Here is a 19,658-nt window from a genome sequence, read left to right on the forward strand (position 1 = left end):
ATTACACATCAGTAGAGCGAGTATTTCCGGCATCTTCTCCTTCTCTGCACAGGTCATTAGGATGTTCACTTAAGGCTCTTTCTACCCTGGCGGGGATGGATCTGAAGAAACCTTGTCGGAAACCCGATCCCATAAAGACATAAATGATTGGATTCATGCAACTGTTAAGACAAGCCATGATGGTAACAATAAATGTTACTATAAATAAATCATTGGTATATCCATCATAGAAGGGTGTTAGTGGCCAGATGTAATATGGAAACCAGCAGATGAAGAAACATGATATAACAGCGGTGATGATCCTGGAGGATCTCTGAGATCTCTGGGATCTCTTACTTTTTCGAAGCTTGCAGAAAATGGTGACATAAGAGGTGAAGATGACGATAAAGGGGATCACACACATGGAAAGTAATCTAATCAGTCGTACTGTTTGTCTTATCTTACAGAGATGGAAGGAGGTGAAGCTTACTGTTATACACCACTCAGTTACATCTTCAAAATAGAACATAAATAAGAAAAACAGCAAACCGGTCTGGAGTAAGCTCAGCCCCCAGATGATCGCTGCAGAGATTCTCACCAGTTTACAGGTTCTATGAACTTTGGCCCAGAATGGCCACATGACGGACACCCAGCGATCAATACTCATGGCCGTCAGGAGGAGAACACTGGAGGTCATGTTTACATTGAACAGAAAAATGTTCATGATGCAAAGAAAACCAGGGGCAAAATAAGACCGATATCCAACTCGCAGAGGAATAGAGGCACAGCACAGGAAGTCCGCGATGGCCAGGTGGAGGAACCACACGGCACTGATCGTCTTCTTCATCCTAAATCCAGCAATCCAGATGACTAATCCATTACCGATAATCCCGAGAATACAAGTGATACTGTATAAAGTAATTGAAATGTTCACTAAAATATCTTCTTCGTATATGCTAAAATAATTTCTGGTTCTTGTCTCACATGACCTTGGAAGACATAATAGGGTAGATGTTAGGCTTAGGAAGAATTTATGCCTACATAAAAAGCTAATTTGTACTCAGGTGTATTAATAGGCATAGGGTGCAAAAACCAAAGTGAAGTCATATTGTATTCCTAGGTTGCACAATCATTATTATTATTATTATTATTATTATTATTTATTATTATAGCGCCATCAATTCCATGGCACTTTACATGTGAAAGGGGTATACATATTAGGGACGAGTACAATAATCATAAACAATACAAGACACAGACTGGTACAGGAGGATAGAAGTCCCTGCACGCAAAGGCTCACAGTCTACAAGGGACAGGTGAGGATACAGTAGGTTAGGGTAGAGATAATTGTGCGGCCCTGTATCAGACTGAGGGTTACGGCAGGTTGTAGGCTTGTCGTAAGAGGTGGGTCTTCAGGTTCCTTTTGAAGCTTGTCAAGGTAGGTGAGAGTCTGATGTTTTGAGGCAGAGCATTCCAGAGCATGAGGGAGGCACGGGAGAAATCTTTGATGCGATGATTCGAAGAGAAGATGAGAGGGGAGTAGAGAAGGAAATCTTGTGAGGATCAAAGGTTACATGCAGGTAAGTACTGGGAGACTAGGTCAGAGATGTAGGGAGGAGACAGGTTGTGGATGGCTTTGTAGGTCATGGTTAGGGTTTTGAACTGGAGGCGTTGGGCAATGGGAAGCCAGTGAAGGGATTGGCAGAGAGGAGAGGTCGGGGAGTAGCGGGGGGACAGGTGGATTAGCTGGACAGCATAGTTTAGAATAGATTGTAGGGGTGCAAGACTGTTATAAGGGAGGTTACAGAGCCGGAGGTTGCAATAATCCAGGTGGGAGATAATAAGGGCATGTACTAGGGTTTTTGCAGCTGCTTGCGAAAGGAATGTACAGATCCGGGAAATATTTTTGAGTTGGAGGCGGCAGGAGGTGAAGAGGGCTTGGATGTGTGGCTTGAAAGAGAAATCATAGTCTAGGATTACTCCCAGGCAACGAGCACGTGGCACTGGGGAAAGTGAGCAGCCATTGACATTGAGGAATATATCAGGTGGGGGAGTTGAGTGATGAGGAGGAAAGACAATGAATTCTGTTTTGTCCATGTTCAATTTTAAGAATCGATCAGAGAAAAAGGATAAAATAGCAGACAGACATTGTGGGATTCTGGTTAGTAGGGAGGTGATGTCAGGTCCAGAGAGGTAGATCTGCGCATCATCAGCATAGAGATGACACTAAAAGCCGTGGGACTCTATGAGGTGTCCCAGGCCAAAGGTGTAAATGGAGAACAGTAGGGGTCCAAGAACTGAGCCTTGGGGGACACCGAAAAATAGGGGGTGAGATGAGGAAGTGGTGTGAGAGTGGGAGACGCTGAAAGTTCGATTGGTTAAGTATGAGGACATCCAAGATAGTGCCAAGTCTGTGATGCCCAGAGATGAGAGAATTTGTAGAAGAAGGGAGTGCTCTACTGTGTCAAAGGCAGAGAACAGGTCCAGGAGGAGGAGGACAGAGTAGTGTCGCTTGGCTTTTGCGGTTAGTAGGTCATTAGTGACTTTGGTTAGGGCAGTTTCAGTGGAATGATGGGGTCGGAAGCCAGATTGTAACCGGTCAAAGAGGGAGCAGGAAGAGAGGTATGAGGACAGTTCAAGATGGACATGCTGTTCCAGTAGTTTTGAGGCATAAGGGAGAAGTGATATGGGGCGATAGTTTGACACAGAGGAAGGGTCAAGGGAGGGCTTTTTGAGGATGGGTGTGATGGAAGCATGTTTAAAGCATGAAGGTAATACACCAGTTGTTAGTGATATGTTGAAGAGATGGGTTAAGGTCGGGCTGAAGACTGTGGTGAGATTGGGGATGAGGTGGGATGGGAGTGGATCAAGCAGGCAGGTTGTGAGATGTGATCTTGATAGAAGAGTAGAGAGATGATCTTCTGTCATGGAGGAGAAGCTGGATTTGGAGAAAGAAGGCTGACTAGTTGTGAGGAGTGACTGTGGTGATTGTGGGCCAAAGCTTGCTCTGATGTTGTCAATCTTCTGCTTGAAGAAAGTGGCAAAGTCTTCATATGAGATGAGAAGAGAGGGAGGTGGTGCTGGGGGAAGGAGGAGGAGAGAGTTGACAGTGTTGAATAGCTGTTTAGGGTTGTGGGATAGAGAGGATATGAGGGATGAGAAGAAGGTTTGTTTTGCAGCAGTGAGAGCAGACTTGAAAGTGGTGAGAGCCTGTTTGTATGTAAGGAAGTGCTCAGTGGAATGAGACCTCTTCCATCTGCGCTCAGCAATTCTGGAAGCCCGTATCAATTCTTTAGTCTGGCTCATGTGCCAGAGTTGCCTGTTGATTGTGCGGGTGTACTGAGATGGTGGTGGTGTATAAAGTGGCAGCAGTATCTGCATCGTGTGAAGAAGCGATGTCTGCAAGAGGGAAAAGAGACTGAGAGAGTGAGTGTAAATCAAGCTGATTGAGATTTCTGCAGGGATGTGAAAGATTGTGGAGGGGGGTTGTGTACTTAGAGAAGAGAGGGAAGAGAATGTGAGTAGGTTGTGGTCAGATAGGGGGAGAGGCGAGTTAGAGAGGTTAGATAGGGAACAGAGATGAGTGAAGATGAGGTCCAGCGTGTGGCCATCTTTGTGAGTAGCTGCAGAGGACCATTTGGTGAGGCTGAAGGAGGAAGTGAGTGTTAGAAGTAGAGATGAGCGATGTTCGAGGTTCGCCAATTTCAAGTTCGAGTGATTTTGGGGGGTGTTCGAGATCAAACTTGAGCTTTTTGCTAAAAGTTCGACAGTTCGTGTTAGGTTCGAGAACGGTTCGAGCACCAAAAACGTGGCTTTTCACAGTAAGGCTATGTGCACATGTTGCTATCGGCATGCGTCCTGCGTCCCCAGCACAATCCCTCTCCCTTTCCTACTCACCGATCACGGGCGCCTCACTGCACGCTGTCACAAATCTGCGGTGTCTTTTCCTCTTTAGAAAATGGCTTCCGCTTCATTAGTCAATCAGTTATCCCGTGCTTTCCCCGCCCGCCGGCACCCATGATTGGTTGCAGTAAGACACGTCTCCACAATGAGTGACAGCTGTCTCACTGTAACCAATCACAGCTGCCTGTGGGCAGGTCTATATCGTGCAGTAAAATAAATAAAAAAAATATATATATGCGGTTCCCCCCGTATTTGAAACCATCCAGGATAAAGCCACATGGCTGGAGGCTGGTATTGTCAGGATGGGGAGCTCCACGTTATCGGGAGCCCACCACCCTAACAATATCAGCCAGCAGCTGCCCGGAATAGCCACATCCATTAGATGTGACAGTCCCGGTGGACTCTACCCAGCTCATCCCGAATTGCCCTGGTGAGGTGGTAATCGAGGTAATAAGGATTTAATCATGCCAGGCGTCTCCCCGAGATACCTTCCATGATTAAACTGAAAGTGAAAGTAAAGAAACACAGACAACGAAAAATCCTTTATTTGGAATAAAAGACAAAAAAACACTGTATCAACATTTTATTAAAATCCCCAAATACCCCTCCAGGTCCGACGTAATCCACACGACACTGTCAGCTCTGCTACAGAACACGAGTGCTTTGTATCAGCTCCACGTAGCAATGAAGTGAATCGCACAGTCGGCAGAGACTTCAGCACTGCAGACTAGAGATGAGCGAACCGGTCCCGGTTCGGCTCGAGGTCGGCTCGCCGAACGGGGGTCCCGTTCGAGTTCGGTTCGTCGAACGTTCGACGAACCGAACTCGAACGTATAGGCTAGAATGGGAGGCAATCACAAACACATAAAAATGCATTATAAATGTACACAAACAGTTAATAAACATTGCCATAACACTTACCGGTCCCCGCGATCCCTTCTGCACTCTGTCTCCTGCCGCTATTCCATCCGATGATCACTGAATCCTCCCGGTGACCTGCACTGCCAGCAGAGATGCAGGACCTATCGTGACGTCAAAATAGCCATGTGACCAGTCACGTGGCTATTCTCTCATTGGCTACAGACTGGTCACATGACACGTCATGTAGGACCTGCGAGTGCATCTCTCCGGTACACGGTGCACATATGTGTATCGCCGTGTACCGGCGACATGCTCTAGCACACGGTCGACTCCCCGTTCCGTTAGGGACCGGCTGACACAGCCGGTCATTAACGGAGATCACCGTTGCCATAGCAACGCAGTTAGCGGTGACGTCACCGCTAACCGCGGCTCCGAGAGCACCGTTGCTATGGTAACGCGTCTGTCAGCGTTACCGCTAGCAGCCAGCACTGATCTCTCACGGAGTGAAGGCTGCACGCTGCTTCCCGATTGTAGTGATGATTGTAGTGAGGATGGAGGTTCCCCAGCCCCAAGTGATGAGCTGGTGCACCTCATCCTCACTACAATCGTCACTACTACTACACTAGTGATGATTGTAGTGAGGATGGAGGTTCCCCAGCCCCAAGTGATGAGCTGGTGCACCTCATCCTCACTACAATCGTCACTACTACTACACTAGAAAGAAAGAAGACAGAAGAGCAGGATCGTGGAGGGCTGACAGGGGGTAATAAAGATGGAGTCTCTAATGTGTCTGTGTATTTATTTCTATTAAAGTATTTTTTCTCTGTGTGGTGTCTTTTTTTTAACCCTTTATTGGAGATTCTTAATGGCCGGGTCAAACGTGCCTGACATTCTCTGGCTTAATACTGGCTGGTTAAACAAAGCCAGTATTAACTCATGATTACCCAACAAGCCACCCGGCTCCAGGGCTGTTGGAAGAGTTGGATACAGCGCCAGATGATGGCGCTTCTATGAGAGCGCCATTTTCTGGGACGGCTGCGGACTGAAATCCGCAGCAGAGGCGCCCACAAACCTCGGGCTAACCTGTGCTGCGGATTCCAATCCCCAGCTGCCTAGTTGTACCCGGCTGGACACAAAAATGGGGCGAAGCCCACGTCATTTGTTTTTTAATTATTTCATGAAATAAGTGAAATAATTAAAAAAAAACGGGCTTCCCTATATTTTTGGTTCCCAGCCGGGTACAAATAGGCAACTGGGGGTTGGAGGCAGCCCGTGGCTGCCAGCTGTACCTGGCTAGCATACAAAAATATGGCGAAGCCCACGTCATTTTTTTGGTGGGCAAAAAACTTCTGCATACAGTCCTGGATGGAGTATGCTGAGCCTTGTAGTTCTGCAGCTGCTGTCTGCTCTTCTCCATACAGACAGACAGCAGCTGCAGAACTACAAGGCTCAGCATACTCCATCCAGGACTGTATGCAGAAGTTTTTTGCCCCCTGAAAAAATTATGTGGGCTTCGCCATATTTTTGTATGCTAGCAAGGTACAGCAGGCAGGTACGGCTGCCCCCAACCCCCAGTTGCCTATTTGTACCCGGCTGGGAACCAAAAATAAAGGGAAGCCCTTTTTTTATTATTTCATGAATTTCATGAAATAATTAGAAAACAAATGACGTAGGCTTCGCCCCATTTTTGTGTCCAGCCAGGTACAACTAGGCAGCTGGGGATTGGAATCCGCACCACAGGTTGGCCTGAGCTTTCTGGGCCCCACTGCTGCGAATTGCAGTCTGCAGCCGCCTCAGAAAATGGCATTTTCATAGAAGCGCCATCTTCTGGCGCTGTATCCAACTCTTCCAGCACCTGCCTGCTATACCTGGCTAGCATACAAAAATATGGCGAAGCTCACGTCCTTTTTTTGTAGTTTTTTGGCAAAAAAAATAAAAAATGCTTCCCTGGATTTTCCATTGCCAGTGAAGGTAACATCAAGCAGTGGGGGTTAGCAGCCAGTAGCTGCTTGGATTACCCTTAGCTAGCAATACAAAAAATGCAGCGGGAGCCCATATATATTTTTTTTAATTATTTATTTAAATAACTAAAAATAAAATGGGCTTCCCTGTATTTTGATTGCTGGACATCACAGTGCTGTAAAAATAAATCTTTAAAAAAATGACGTAGCGCTCCGCGGTATTTTTGATTCTCAGCGCAGATAAAGCAGACAGCTATGGGTTGCCACCCCCATCTGCCTGCCGTTACCTTGGTTGGCAATCAAAATACAGGGAAGCCCATTAATTTTTTCTATTTAAAAAATAGTTAAAAAAAAAAAATGACGTTATGTCCCCCCATTTTTGATAGCCAGCTAGGGTAAAGCAGACGGCTGTAGCCTGAAAACCACAGCTGGCAGCTTTACCGTGGTTGGGGATCCAATGTGGAGGTCCCCTCAGGCTCTTTTTTATAATTATTTTATAAATATTAATAATTACACAAAAAAAGTAGGGTCCCTTCCAAATTGGATCACCAGCCAAGGTAAAGCGGACAGCTGTGGTCTGGTATTCTCAGGGTGGGAAGGTCCATAGTTATTGGGCCTTCACAGCCTAAAAATAGCAGGCCGCAGGCACCCCAGACGTGGCGCATCCACTAGATGCGCCAATCCTGGCACTTCACCCCAGCTCATCCCGTGCCCTGGTGCAGTGGCAAACGGGGTAATAAATCGGGTTGATACTAGCTGTAAAGTCACCTGAGATCAAGCCCAGCAGTTTGTGATGTCATGGCGTCTATTAGATACCCAACATCATAAACTGTCAGTACTAACAAAAACAAAAAATCGACAAAAGAAATTTATTTGAAAAAACAGTCCCCAAAACATTTCCTCTTTCACCAATTTATTGTAAGAAAAAAAATAAGGGGTCCCACGACGACTCTGGACCGTCTAGAATATGGGGGGGAGACACTCAGGGAATGTATCCCCCATTTTCTAGGAGTGCGGACCCTTCATGTGAGGAGTGTGGGTGCAATGAATCTGCACTCACTCTCCCCGGGTCCACAGCAGCAGAGTCCATGTCGTAATGGCTGCTACCAAAGCTGCAATGCCCTGCTCATGAGGTAAGGGCATGCCTAATTAGGAGAACTACTGTAGAGGAAGCTCTGCTCACTGGTATATAGGTGCTCAGAGGTAATAATAGATAAAATTAGTGAGTAACCTCGGCACTATAAATCTCCCAGACAAAGTCAGTAAGTCACAATGGATAGTAATGCAAAATCACTCTTTATTGGTCCGTATTAAGAACATTTTTTTTTTCATAAGCATATATGTTTTTGTCCAATGACAAATATGGGGTCAGAGTAGACTTAGACAGCTCTGGTACGAAAGAGATGTCAATCATAAAGTAACATGTGCAGTAGGTGTAGAGCTACAGTATGCATGGCAGAGCTAATGGGTAGACCGACCATAGAAAAAGAACGGAGAAAAAGTGGAGAAAAAGTGGAGAATAAGTGGAGAAAAAGTGGAGAAAAAGTGGAGAAAAAGTGGAGAAAAAGTGGAGAAAAAAATGGAGAAAAAGTGGAGAATAAATGGAGAAAAAGTGGAGAAAAAGTGGAGAAAAAATGGAGAAAAAGTGGAGAAAAAGTGGAGAAAAAGTGGAGAATAAGTTGAGAAAAAAATGGAGAAAAAGTGGAGAAAAAGTGGAGAATAAATGGAGAAAAAGTGGAGAAAGAGTGGAGAAAAAATGGAGAAAAAGTGGAGAAAAAGTGGAGAATAAGTGGAGAAAAAGTGGAGAAAAAGTGGAGAATAAGTGGAGAAAAAGTGGAGAAAAAGTGGAGAATAAATGGAGAAAAAGTGGAGAAAAAGTGGAGAAAAAGTGGAGAATAAATGGAGAAAAAGTGGAGAAAAAGTGGAGAAAAAGTGGAGAAAAAATGGAGAAAAAGTGGAGAAAAAGTGGAGAATAAATGGAGAAAAAGTGCAGAAAAAGTGGAGAAAAAATGGAGAAAAAGTGGAGAAAAAGTGGAGAATAAGTGGAGAAAAAGTGGAGAATAAGTGGAAAAAAAGTGGAGAAAAAGTGGAGAAAAAGTGGAGAAAAAGTGGAGAAAAAGTGGAGAAAAAAATGGAGAAAAAGTGGAGAAAAAGTGGAGAATAAATGGAGAAAAAGTGGAGAAAAAAATGGAGAAAAAGTGGAGAAAAAGTGGAGAATAAATGGAGAAAAAGTGGAGAAAAAGTGGAGAAAAAGTGGAGAATAAGTGGAGAAAAAGTGGAGAAAAAGTGGAGAATAAGTGGAGAAAAAGTGGAGAAAAAGTGGAGAATAAATGGAGAAAAAGTGAAGAAAAAGTGGAGAAAAAGTGGAGAATAAGTGGAGAAAAAGTGGAGAAAAAGTGGAGAATAAATGGAGAAAAAGTGGAGAAAAAGTGGAGAATAAGTGGAGAAAAAGTGGAGAAAAAGTGGAGAAAAAGTGGAGAATAAATGGAGAAAAAGTGGAGAAAAAGTGGAGAATAAGTGGAGAAAAAGTGGAGAAAAAGTGGAGAATAAATGGAGAAAAAGTGGAGAAAAAGTGGAGAATAAGTGGAGAAAAAGTGGAGAATAAGTGGAGAAAAAGTGGAGAATAAGTGGAGAATAAGTGGAGAAAAAGTGGAGAAAAAGTGGAGAAAAAGTGGAGAAAAAGTGGAGAAAAAGTGGAGAATAATTGGAGAAAAAGTGGAGAAAAAGTGGAGAATAAGTGGAGAAAAAGTGGAGAAAAAGTGGAGAATAAGTGGAGAAAAAGTGGAGAAAAAGCGGAGAATAAGTGGAGAATAAGTGGAGAAAAAGTGGAGAAAAAGTGGAGAAAAAGTGGAGAAAAAGTGGAGAAAAAGTGGAGAAAAAGTGGAGAAAAAAAATGGAGAAAAAGTGGAGAAAAAGTGGAGAATAAATGGAGAAAGAGTGGAGAAAAAGTGGAGAAAAAATGGAGAAAAAGTGGAGAAAAAGTGGAGAATAAGTGGAGAAAAAGTGGAGAAAAAAATGGAGAAAAAGTGGAGAAAAAGTGGAGAAAAAGTGGAGAATAAATGGAGAAAAAGTGGAGAAAAAGTGGAGAAAAAGTGGAGAATAAATGGAGAAAAAGTGGAGAAAAAGTGGAGAAAAAGTGGAGAAAAAGTGGAGAATAAGTGGAGAAAAAGTGGAGAAAAAGTGGAGAAAAAGTGGAGAAAAAGTGGAAAAAAAGTGGAGAGTAAATGGAGAAAAAGTGGAGAAAAAGTGGAGAAAAAGTGGAGAAAAAAATGGAGAAAAAGTGGAGAAAAAGTGGAGAATAAATGGAGAAAAAGTGGAGAAAAAGTGGAGAAAAAGTGGAGAAAAAGTGGAGAATAAGTGGAGAAAAAGTGGAGAAAAAGTGGAGAAAAAGTGGAGAAAAAGTGGAGAAAAAGTGGAGAATAAGTGGAGAAAAAGTGGAGAAAAAGTGGAGAATAAGTGGAGAAAAAGTGGAGAAAAAGTGGAGAATAAATGGAGAAAAAGTGAAGAAAAAGTGGAGAAAAAGTGGAGAATAAGTGGAGAAAAAGTGGGGAAAAAGTGGAGAATAAATGGAGAAAAAGTGGAGAAAAAGTGGAGAATAAGTGGAGAAAAAGTGGAGAAAAAGTGGAGAAAAAGTGGAGAATAAATGGAGAAAAAGTGGAGAAAAAGTGGAGAATAAGTGGAGAAAAAGTGGAGAAAAAGTGGAGAATAAATGGAGAAAAAGTGGAGAAAAAGTGGAGAATAAGTGGAGAAAAAGTGGAGAAAAAGTGGAGAATAAGTGGAGAAAAAGTGGAGAATAAGTGGAAAAAAGTGGAGAAAAAGTGGAGAAAAAGTGGAGAAAAAATGGAGAAAAAGTGGAGAAAAAGTGGAGAAAAAGTGGAGAAAAAGTGGAGAAAAAAATGGAGAAAAATTGGAGAAAAAGTGGAGAATAAATGGAGAAAAAGTGGAGAAAAAAATGGAGAAAAAGTGGAGAAAAAGTGGAGAATAAATGGAGAAAAAGTGGAGAAAAAGTGGAGAAAAAATGGAGAATAAGTGGAGAAAAAGTGGAGAAAAAGTGGAGAATAAGTGGAGAAAAAAATGGAGAAAAAGTGGAGAAAAAGTGGAGAATAAATGGAGAAAAAGTGGAGAAAAAAATGGAGAAAAAGTGGAGAAAAAGTGGAGAATAAATGGAGAAAAAGTGGAGAAAAAGTGGAGAAAAAATGGAGAATAAGTGGAGAAAAAGTGGAAAAAAAGTGGAGAATAAGTGGAGAAAAAGTGGAGAAAAAGTGGAGAAAAAGTGGAGAAAAAGTGGAGAAAAAGTGGAGAAAAAGTGGAGAATAAATGGAGAAAAAGTGGAGAAATAGTGGAGAATAAGTGGAGAAAAAGTGGAGAAAAAGTGGAGAAAAAGTGGAGAAAAAGTGGAGAAAAATGGAGAAAAAGTGGAGAAAAAGTGGAGAATAAATGGAGAAAAAGTGGAGAAAAAGTGGAGAAAAAGTGGAGAAAAAGTGGAGAATAAGTGGAGAAAAAGTGGAGAAAAAGTGGAGAAAAAGTGGAGAATAAGTGGAGAAAAAGTGGAGAAAAAGTGGAGAAAAAGTGGAGAATAAGTGGAGAAAAAGTGGAGAATAAGTGGAAAAAAGTGGGGAAAAAGTGGAGAAAAAGTGGAGAAAAAGTGGAGAAAAAGTGGAGAAAAAAATGGAGAAAAAGTGGAGAAAAAGTGGAGAAAAAGTGGAGAAAAAGTGGAGAAAAAAATGGAGAAAAAGTGGAGAAAAAGTGGAGAATAAATGGAGAAAAAGTGGAGAAAAAAATGGAGAAAAAGTGGAGAAAAAGTGGAGAATAAATGGAGAAAAAGTGGAGAAAAAGTGGAGAAAAAATGGAGAATAAGTGGAGAAAAAGTGGAGAAAAAGTGGAGAATAAGTGGAGAAAAAAATGGAGAAAAAGTGGAGAAAAAGTGGAGAATAAATGGAGAAAAAGTGGAGAAAAAAATGGAGAAAAAGTGGAGAAAAAGTGGAGAATAAATGGAGAAAAAGTGGAGAAAAAGTGGAGAAAAAATGGAGAATAAGTGGAGAAAAAGTGGAAAAAAAGTGGAGAATAAGTGGAGAAAAAGTGGAGAAAAAGTGGAGAAAAAGTGGAGAAAAAGTGGAGAATAAATGGAGAAAAAGTGGAGAAATAGTGGAGAATAAGTGGAGAAAAAGTGGAGAAAAAGTGGAGAAAAAGTGGAGAAAAAGTGGAGAAAAAGTGGAGAAAAAAATGGAGAAAAAGTGGAGAATAAATGGAGAAAAAGTGGAGAAAAAGTGGAGAAAAATGGAGAAAAAGTGGAGAAAAAGTGGAGAAAAAGTGGAGAATAAGTTGAGAAAAAAATGGAGAAAAAGTGGAGAAAAAGTGGAGAATAAATGGAGAAAAAGTGGAGAAAAAGTGGAGAAAAAATGGAGAAAAAGTGGAGAAAAAGTGGAGAATAAGTGGAGAAAAAGTGGAGAAAAAGTGGAGAATAAGTGGAGAAAAAGTGGAGAAAAAGTGGAGAATAAATGGAGAAAAAGTGGAGAAAAAGTGGAGAAAAAGTGGAGAATAAATGGAGAAAAAGTGGAGAAAAAGTGGAGAAAAAGTGGAGAAAAAATGGAGAAAAAGTGGAGAAAAAGTGGAGAATAAATGGAGAAAAAGTGCAGAAAAAGTGGAGAAAAAATGGAGAAAAAGTGGAGAAAAAGTGGAGAATAAGTGGAGAAAAAGTGGAGAATAAGTGGAAAAAAAGTGGAGAAAAAGTGGAGAAAAAGTGGAGAAAAAGTGGAGAAAAAGTGGAGAAAAAAATGGAGAAAAAGTGGAGAAAAAGTGGAGAATAAACGGAGAAAAGTGGAGAAAAAAATGGAGAAAAAGTGGAGAAAAAGTGGAGAATAAATGGAGAAAAAGTGGAGAAAAAGTGGAGAAAAAGTGGAGAATAAGTGGAGAAAAAGTGGAGAAAAAGTGGAGAATAAGTGGAGAAAAAGTGGAGAAAAAGTGGAGAATAAATGGAGAAAAAGTGAAGAAAAAGTGGAGAAAAAGTGGAGAATAAGTGGAGAAAAAGTGGAGAAAAAGTGGAGAATAAATGGAGAAAAAGTGGAGAAAAAGTGGAGAATAAGTGGAGAAAAAGTGGAGAAAAAGTGGAGAAAAAGTGGAGAATAAATGGAGAAAAAGTGGAGAAAAAGTGGAGAATAAGTGGAGAAAAAGTGGAGAAAAAGTGGAGAATAAATGGAGAAAAAGTGGAGAAAAAGTGGAGAATAAGTGGAGAAAAAGTGGAGAATAAGTGGAGAAAAAGTGGAGAATAAGTGGAGAATAAGTGGAGAAAAAGTGGAGAAAAAGTGGAGAAAAAGTGGAGAAAAAGTGGAGAAAAAGTGGAGAATAAGTGGAGAAAAAGTGGAGAAAAAGTGGAGAATAAGTGGAGAAAAAGTGGAGAAAAAGTGGAGAATAAGTGGAGAAAAGTGGAGAAAAAGCGGAGAATAAGTGGAGAATAAGTGGAGAAAAAGTGGAGAAAAAGTGGAGAAAAAGTGGAGAAAAAGTGGAGAAAAAGTGGAGAAAAAAAATGGAGAAAAAGTGGAGAAAAAGTGGAGAATAAATGGAGAAAGAGTGGAGAAAAAGTGGAGAAAAAATGGAGAAAAAGTGGAGAAAAAGTGGAGAATAAGTGGAGAAAAAGTGGAGAAAAAAATGGAGAAAAAGTGGAGAAAAAGTGGAGAATAAATGGAGAAAAAGTGGAGAAAAAGTGGAGAAAAAGTGGAGAATAAATGGAGAAAAAGTGGAGAAAAAGTGGAGAAAAAGTGGAGAAAAAGTGGAGAATAAGTGGAGAAAAAGTGGAGAAAAAGTGGAGAAAAAGTGGAGAAAAAGTGGAAAAAAAGTGGAGAGTAAATGGAGAAAAAGTGGAGAAAAAGTGGAGAAAAAGTGGAGAAAAAAATGGAGAAAAAGTGGAGAAAAAGTGGAGAATAAATGGAGAAAAAGTGGAGAAAAAGTGGAGAAAAAGTGGAGAAAAAGTGGAGAATAAGTGGAGAAAAAGTGGAGAAAAAGTGGAGAAAAAGTGGAGAAAAAGTGGAGAAAAAGTGGAGAATAAGTGGAGAAAAAGTGGAGAAAAAGTGGAGAATAAGTGGAGAAAAAGTGGAGAAAAAGTGGAGAATAAATGGAGAAAAAGTGAAGAAAAAGTGGAGAAAAAGTGGAGAATAAGTGGAGAAAAAGTGGGGAAAAAGTGGAGAATAAATGGAGAAAAAGTGGAGAAAAAGTGGAGAATAAGTGGAGAAAAAGTGGAGAAAAAGTGGAGAAAAAGTGGAGAATAAATGGAGAAAAAGTGGAGAAAAAGTGGAGAATAAGTGGAGAAAAAGTGGAGAAAAAGTGGAGAATAAATGGAGAAAAAGTGGAGAAAAAGTGGAGAATAAGTGGAGAAAAAGTGGAGAAAAAGTGGAGAATAAGTGGAGAAAAAGTGGAGAATAAGTGGAAAAAAGTGGAGAAAAAGTGGAGAAAAAGTGGAGAAAAAAATGGAGAAAAAGTGGAGAAAAAGTGGAGAAAAAGTGGAGAAAAAGTGGAGAAAAAAATGGAGAAAAAGTGGAGAAAAAGTGGAGAATAAATGGAGAAAAAGTGGAGAAAAAAATGGAGAAAAAGTGGAGAAAAAGTGGAGAATAAATGGAGAAAAAGTGGAGAAAAAGTGGAGAAAAAATGGAGAATAAGTGGAGAAAAAGTGGAGAAAAAGTGGAGAATAAGTGGAGAAAAAAATGGAGAAAAAGTGGAGAAAAAGTGGAGAATAAATGGAGAAAAAGTGGAAAAAAATGGAGAAAAAGTGGAGAAAAAGTGGAGAATAAATGGAGAAAAAGTGGAGAAAAAGTGGAGAAAAAATGGAGAATAAGTGGAGAAAAAGTGGAAAAAAAGTGGAGAATAAGTGGAGAAAAAGTGGAGAAAAAGTGGAGAAAAAGTGGAGAAAAAGTGGAGAAAAAGTGGAGAAAAAGTGGAGAATAAATGGAGAAAAAGTGGAGAAATAGTGGAGAATAAGTGGAGAAAAAGTGGAGAAAAAGTGGAGAAAAAGTGGAGAAAAAGTGGAGAAAAATGGAGAAAAAGTGGAGAAAAAGTGGAGAATAAATGGAGAAAAAGTGGAGAAAAAGTGGAGAAAAAGTGGAGAAAAAGTGGAGAATAAGTGGAGAAAAAGTGGAGAAAAAGTGGAGAAAAAGTGGAGAATAAGTGGAGAAAAAGTGGAGAAAAAGTGGAGAAAAAGTGGAGAATAAGTGGAGAAAAAGTGGAGAATAAGTGGAAAAAAGTGGAGAAAAAGTGGAGAAAAAGTGGAGAAAAAGTGGAGAAAAAAATGGAGAAAAAGTGGAGAAAAAGTGGAGAAAAAGTGGAGAAAAAGTGGAGAAAAAAATGGAGAAAAAGTGGAGAAAAAGTGGAGAAAAATGGAGAATAAGTGGAGAAAAAGTGGAGAAAAAAATGGAGAAAAAGTGGAGAAAAAGTGGAGAATAAATGGAGAAAAAGTGGAGAAAAAGTGGAGAAAAAATGGAGAATAAGTGGAGAAAAAGTGGAGAAAAAGTGGAGAATAAGTGGAGAAAAAAATGGAGAAAAAGTGGAGAAAAAGTGGAGAATAAATGGAGAAAAAGTGGAGAATAAGTGGAGAAAAAGTGGAGAAAAAGTGGAGAAAAAGTGGAGAAAAAGTGGAGAAAAAGTGGAGAATAAGTGGAGAAAAAGTGGAGAAAAAGTGGAGAATAAGTGGAGAAAAAGTGGAGAATAAGTGGAGAATAAGTGGAGAAAAAGTGGAGAAAAAGTGAGAAAAAGTGAAGAAAAAGTGGAGAAAAAGTGGAGAATAAGTGGAGAAAAAGTGGAGAAAAAGTGGAGAAAAAGTGGAGAATAAGTGGAGAAAAAGTGGAGAATAAGTGGAGAATAAGTGGAGAAAAAGTGGAGAAAAAGTGGAGAAAAGTGGAGAAAAGTGGAGAAAAAGTGGAGAATAAGTGGAGAAAAAGTGGAGAAAAAGTGGAGAATAAGTGGAGAAAAAGTGGAGAAAAAGTGGAGAATAAGTGGAGAAAAAGTGGAGAAAAAGCGGAGAATAAGTGGAGAATAAGTGGAGAAAAAGTGGAGAAAAAGTGGAGAAAAAGTGGAGAAAAAGTGGAGAAAAAGTGGAGAAAAAGTGGAGAAAAAAAATGGAGAAAAAGTGGAGAAAAAGTGGAGAATAATGGAGAAAGAGTGGAGAAAAGTGGAGAAAAAATGGAGAAAAAGTGGAGAAAAAGTGGAGAATAAGTGGAGAAAAAGTGGAGAAAAAAATGGAGAAAAAGTGGAGAAAAAGTGGAGAATAAATGGAGAAAAAGTGGAGAAAAAGTGGAGAAAAAGTGGAGAATAAATGGAGAAAAAGTGGAGAAAAAGTGGAGAAAAAGTGGAAAAAAGTGGAGAGTAAATGGAGAAAAGTGAGAAAAAGTGGAGAAAAAGTGGAGAAAAAAATGGAGAAAAAGTGGAGAAAAAGTGGAGAATAAATGGAGAAAAAGTGGAGAAAAAGTGGAGAAAAAGTGGAGAAAAAGTGGAGAATAAGTGGAGAAAAGTGGAGAAAAAGTGGAGAAAAAGTGGAGAAAAGTGGAGAAAAAGTGGAGAATAAGTGGAGAAAAAGTGGAGAAAAAGTGGAGAATAAGTGGAGAAAAAGTGGAGAAAAGTGGAGAATAAGTGGAGAAAAAGTGGAGAAAAAGTGGAGAATAAGTGGAGAAAAAGTGGAGAATAAGTGGAGAATAAGTGGAGAAAAAGTGGAGAAAAAGTGAAGAAAAAGTGAAGAAAAAGTGGAGAAAAAGTGGAGAATAAGTGGAGAAAAAGTGGAGAAAAAGTGGAGAAAAGTGGAGAATAAGTGGAGAAAAAGTGGAGAATAAGTGGAGAATAAGTGGAGAAAAAGTGGAGAAAAAGTGGAGAAAAAGTGGAGAAAAAGTGGAGAAAAAGTGGAGAATAAGTGGAGAAAAAGTGGAGAAAAAGTGGAGAATAAGTGGAGAAAAAGTGGAGAAAAAGTGGAGAATAAGTGGAGAAAAAGTGGAGAAAAAGCGGAGAATAAGTGGAGAATAAGTGGAGAAAAAGTGGAGAAAAAGTGGAGAAAAAGTGGAGAAAAAGTGGAGAAAAAGTGGAGAAAAAGTGGAGAAAAAAATGGAGAAAAAGTGGAGAAAAAGTGGAGAATAAATGGAGAAAGAGTGGAGAAAAAGTGGAGAAAAAATGGAGAAAAAGTGGAGAAAAAGTGGAGAATAAGTGGAGAAAAAGTGGAGAAAAAAATGGAGAAAAAGTGGAGAAAAAGTGGAGAATAAATGGAGAAAAAGTGGAGAAAAAGTGGAGAAAAAGTGGAGAATAAATGGAGAAAAAGTGGAGAAAAAGTGGAGAAAAAGTGGAAAAAAGTGGAGAGTAAATGGAGAAAAAGTGGAGAAAAAGTGGAGAAAAAGTGGAGAAAAAAATGGAGAAAAAGTGGAGAAAAAGTGGAGAATAAATGGAGAAAAAAGTGGAGAAAAAGTGGAGAAAAAGTGGAGAAAAAGTGGAGAATAAGTGGAGAAAAAGTGGAGAAAAAGTGGAGAAAAAGTGGAGAAAAAGTGGAGAATAAGTGGAGAAAAAGTGGAGAAAAAGTGGAGAATAAGTGGAGAAAAAGTGGAGAAAAAGTGGAGAATAAGTGGAGAAAAAGTGGAGAAAAAGTGGTGAATAAGTGGAGAATAAGTGGAGAAAAAGTGGAGAAAAAGTGGAGAAAAAGTGGTGAATAAGTGGAGAATAAGTGGAGAAAAAGTGGAGAAAAAGTGGAGAAAAAGTGGAGAAAAAGTGGAGAAAAAGTGGAGAATAAGTGGAGAAAAAGTGGAGAAAAAGTGGAGAAAAGTGGAGAATAAGTGGAGAAAAAGTGGAGAAAAAGTGGAGAATAAGTGGAGAATAAGTGGAGAAAAAGTGGAGAAAAGTGGAGAAAAGTGGAGAAAAAGTGGAGAATAAGTGGAGAAAAAGTGGAGAAAAAGTGGAGAATAAGTGGAGAAAAGTGGAGAAAAAGTGGAGAATAAGTGGAGAAAAAGTGGAGAAAAAGCGGAGAATAAGTGGAGAATAAGTGGAGAAAAAGTGGAGAAAAAGTGGAGAAAAAGTGGAGAAAAAAAGTGGAGAAAAAGTGAGAAAAGTGGAGAAAAATGGAGAAAGAGTGGAGAAAAAGTGGAGAAAAAATGGAGAAAAAGTGGAGAAAAAGTGGAGAATAAGTGGAGAAAAAGTGGAGAAAAAATGGAGAAAAAGTGGAGAATAAGTGGAGAATAAATGGAGAAAAAGTGGAGAAAAAGTGGAGAAAAAGTGGAAAAAAAGTGGAGAGTAAATGGAGAAAAAGTGGAGAAAAAGTGGAGAAAAAGTGGAGAAAAAATGGAGAAAAAGTGGAGAAAAAGTGGAGAATAAATGGAGAAAAAGTGGAGAAAAAGTGGAGAAAAAGTGGAGAATAAGTGGAGAAAAAGTGGAGAAAAAGTGGAGGAAAAGTGGAGAAAAAGTGGAGAAAAAGTGGAGAAATGGAGAAAAAGTGGAGAAAAAGTGGAGAAAAGTGGAGAAAAAGTGGAGAAAAAGTGGAGAATAAGTGGAGAATAAGTGGAGAAAAGTGGAGAAAAAGTGGAGAAAAAGTGGAGAAAAGTGGAGAATAAGTGGAGAAAAAGTGGAGAAAAAGTGGAGAAAAAAATGGAGAAAAAGTGGAGAAAAAGTGGAGAATAAAGTGGAGAAAGAGTGGAGAAAAAGTGGAGAAAAAATGGAGAAAAAGTGGAGAAAAAGTGGAGAATAAGTGGAGAAAAAGTGGGAGAAAAAATGGAGAAAAAGTGGAGAAAAAGTGGAGAATAAATGGAGAAAAAGTGGAGAAAAAGTGGAGAAAAAGTGAGAATAAATGGAGAAAAAGTGGAGAAAAGTGGAGAAAAAGTGGAGAGAAAAAGTGGAGAAATGGAAAATGGAGAAAAAGTGGAGAAAAAGTGGAGAATAAATGGAGAAAAAGTGGAGAAAAAAGTGGAGAAAAAAGTGGAGAAAAAGTGGAGAATAAGTGGAGAAAAAGTGGAGAAAAAGTGGAGAAAAAGTGGGAGAAAAAGTGGAGAAAAAGTGGAGAATAAGTGGAGAAAAAGTGGAGAAAAAGTGCGAATAATGGAGAAAAAGTGAGAAAAAGTGGGAAATAAGTGGAGAAAAAGTGGAGAAAAGTGGTGAATAGTGGAGAATAAGTGGAGAAAAAAGTGGAGAAAAAGTGAGAAAAAGTGGAGAAAAAGTGGAGAAAAAGTGGAGAAAAAGTGGAGAAAAAGTGGAGAAAATGTGGAGAAAAAGTGGAGAAAAAGTGGAGAAAAAGTGGAGAAAAAGTGGAGAAAAGTGGAGAATAAGTGAGAAAAAGTGGAGAAAAAGTGGAGAAAAAGTGGAGAATATGTGGAGAAAAAGTGGAGAAAAAGTGGAGAATAAGTGGAGAAAAAGTGGAGAAAAAGTGGGAGAATAAGTGGAGAAAAAGTGGAAGAAAAAGTGGAGAATAAGTGGAGAAAAAGTGGAGAAAAGTGGTGAATAAGTGGAGAATAAGTGGAGAAAAAGTGGAGAAAAAGTGGAGAAAAGTGGTGAATAAGTGGAGAATAAGTGGAGAAAAAGTGGAGAAAAAGTGGAGAAAAAGTGGAGAAAAGTGGAGAAAAAAGTGGAGAAAAAGTGGAGAAAAAGTGAGAATAAGTGGAGAAAAAGTGGAGAAAAAGTGGAGAATAAGTGGAGAAAAAGTGGAGAAAAAGTGGAGAATAAGTGGAGAAAAAGTGGAGAAAAAGCGGAGAATAAGTGGAGAATAAGTGGAGATAAGTGGAGAATAGTGGAGAAAAGGGAGAAAAGTGTGAAGGAAAAAGTTGAGAGAAAAGTGGACGAAAAAAATTGGAGAAAAGTGAAGAAAAGTGGAGAATAAATGGAGAAAGAGTGGAGAAAAAGTGGAGAAAAAATGGAGAAAAAGTGGAGAAAAAGTGGGAGAATAAGTGGAGAAAAAGTGGAGAAAAAAATGGAGAAAAAGGTGGAGAAAAAGTGGAGAATAAATGGAGAAAAGTG

At 39.7% G+C, this 19,658-nt stretch overlaps 1 protein-coding gene across 1 annotated transcript in view; it reads right to left on the minus strand.

Moving 5' to 3' along the window:
• Position 1: 1 nt before the first annotated feature.
• The window catches only part of LOC142255757 (formyl peptide receptor 2-like), a 36,465-nt gene continuing 16,808 nt past the window's right edge, over positions 2-19,658 (minus strand). The window contains exon 2 of the mRNA XM_075327209.1: positions 2-968. Within this exon, the coding sequence (XP_075183324.1) occupies positions 2-968 (967 nt within the window). The remainder of the gene's footprint in view (positions 969-19,658) is intronic.

The sequence above is a fragment of the Anomaloglossus baeobatrachus genome, chromosome 11, assembly GCF_048569485.1.
Source record: "Anomaloglossus baeobatrachus isolate aAnoBae1 chromosome 11, aAnoBae1.hap1, whole genome shotgun sequence".
NCBI lineage: Eukaryota > Metazoa > Chordata > Amphibia > Anura > Aromobatidae > Anomaloglossus > Anomaloglossus baeobatrachus.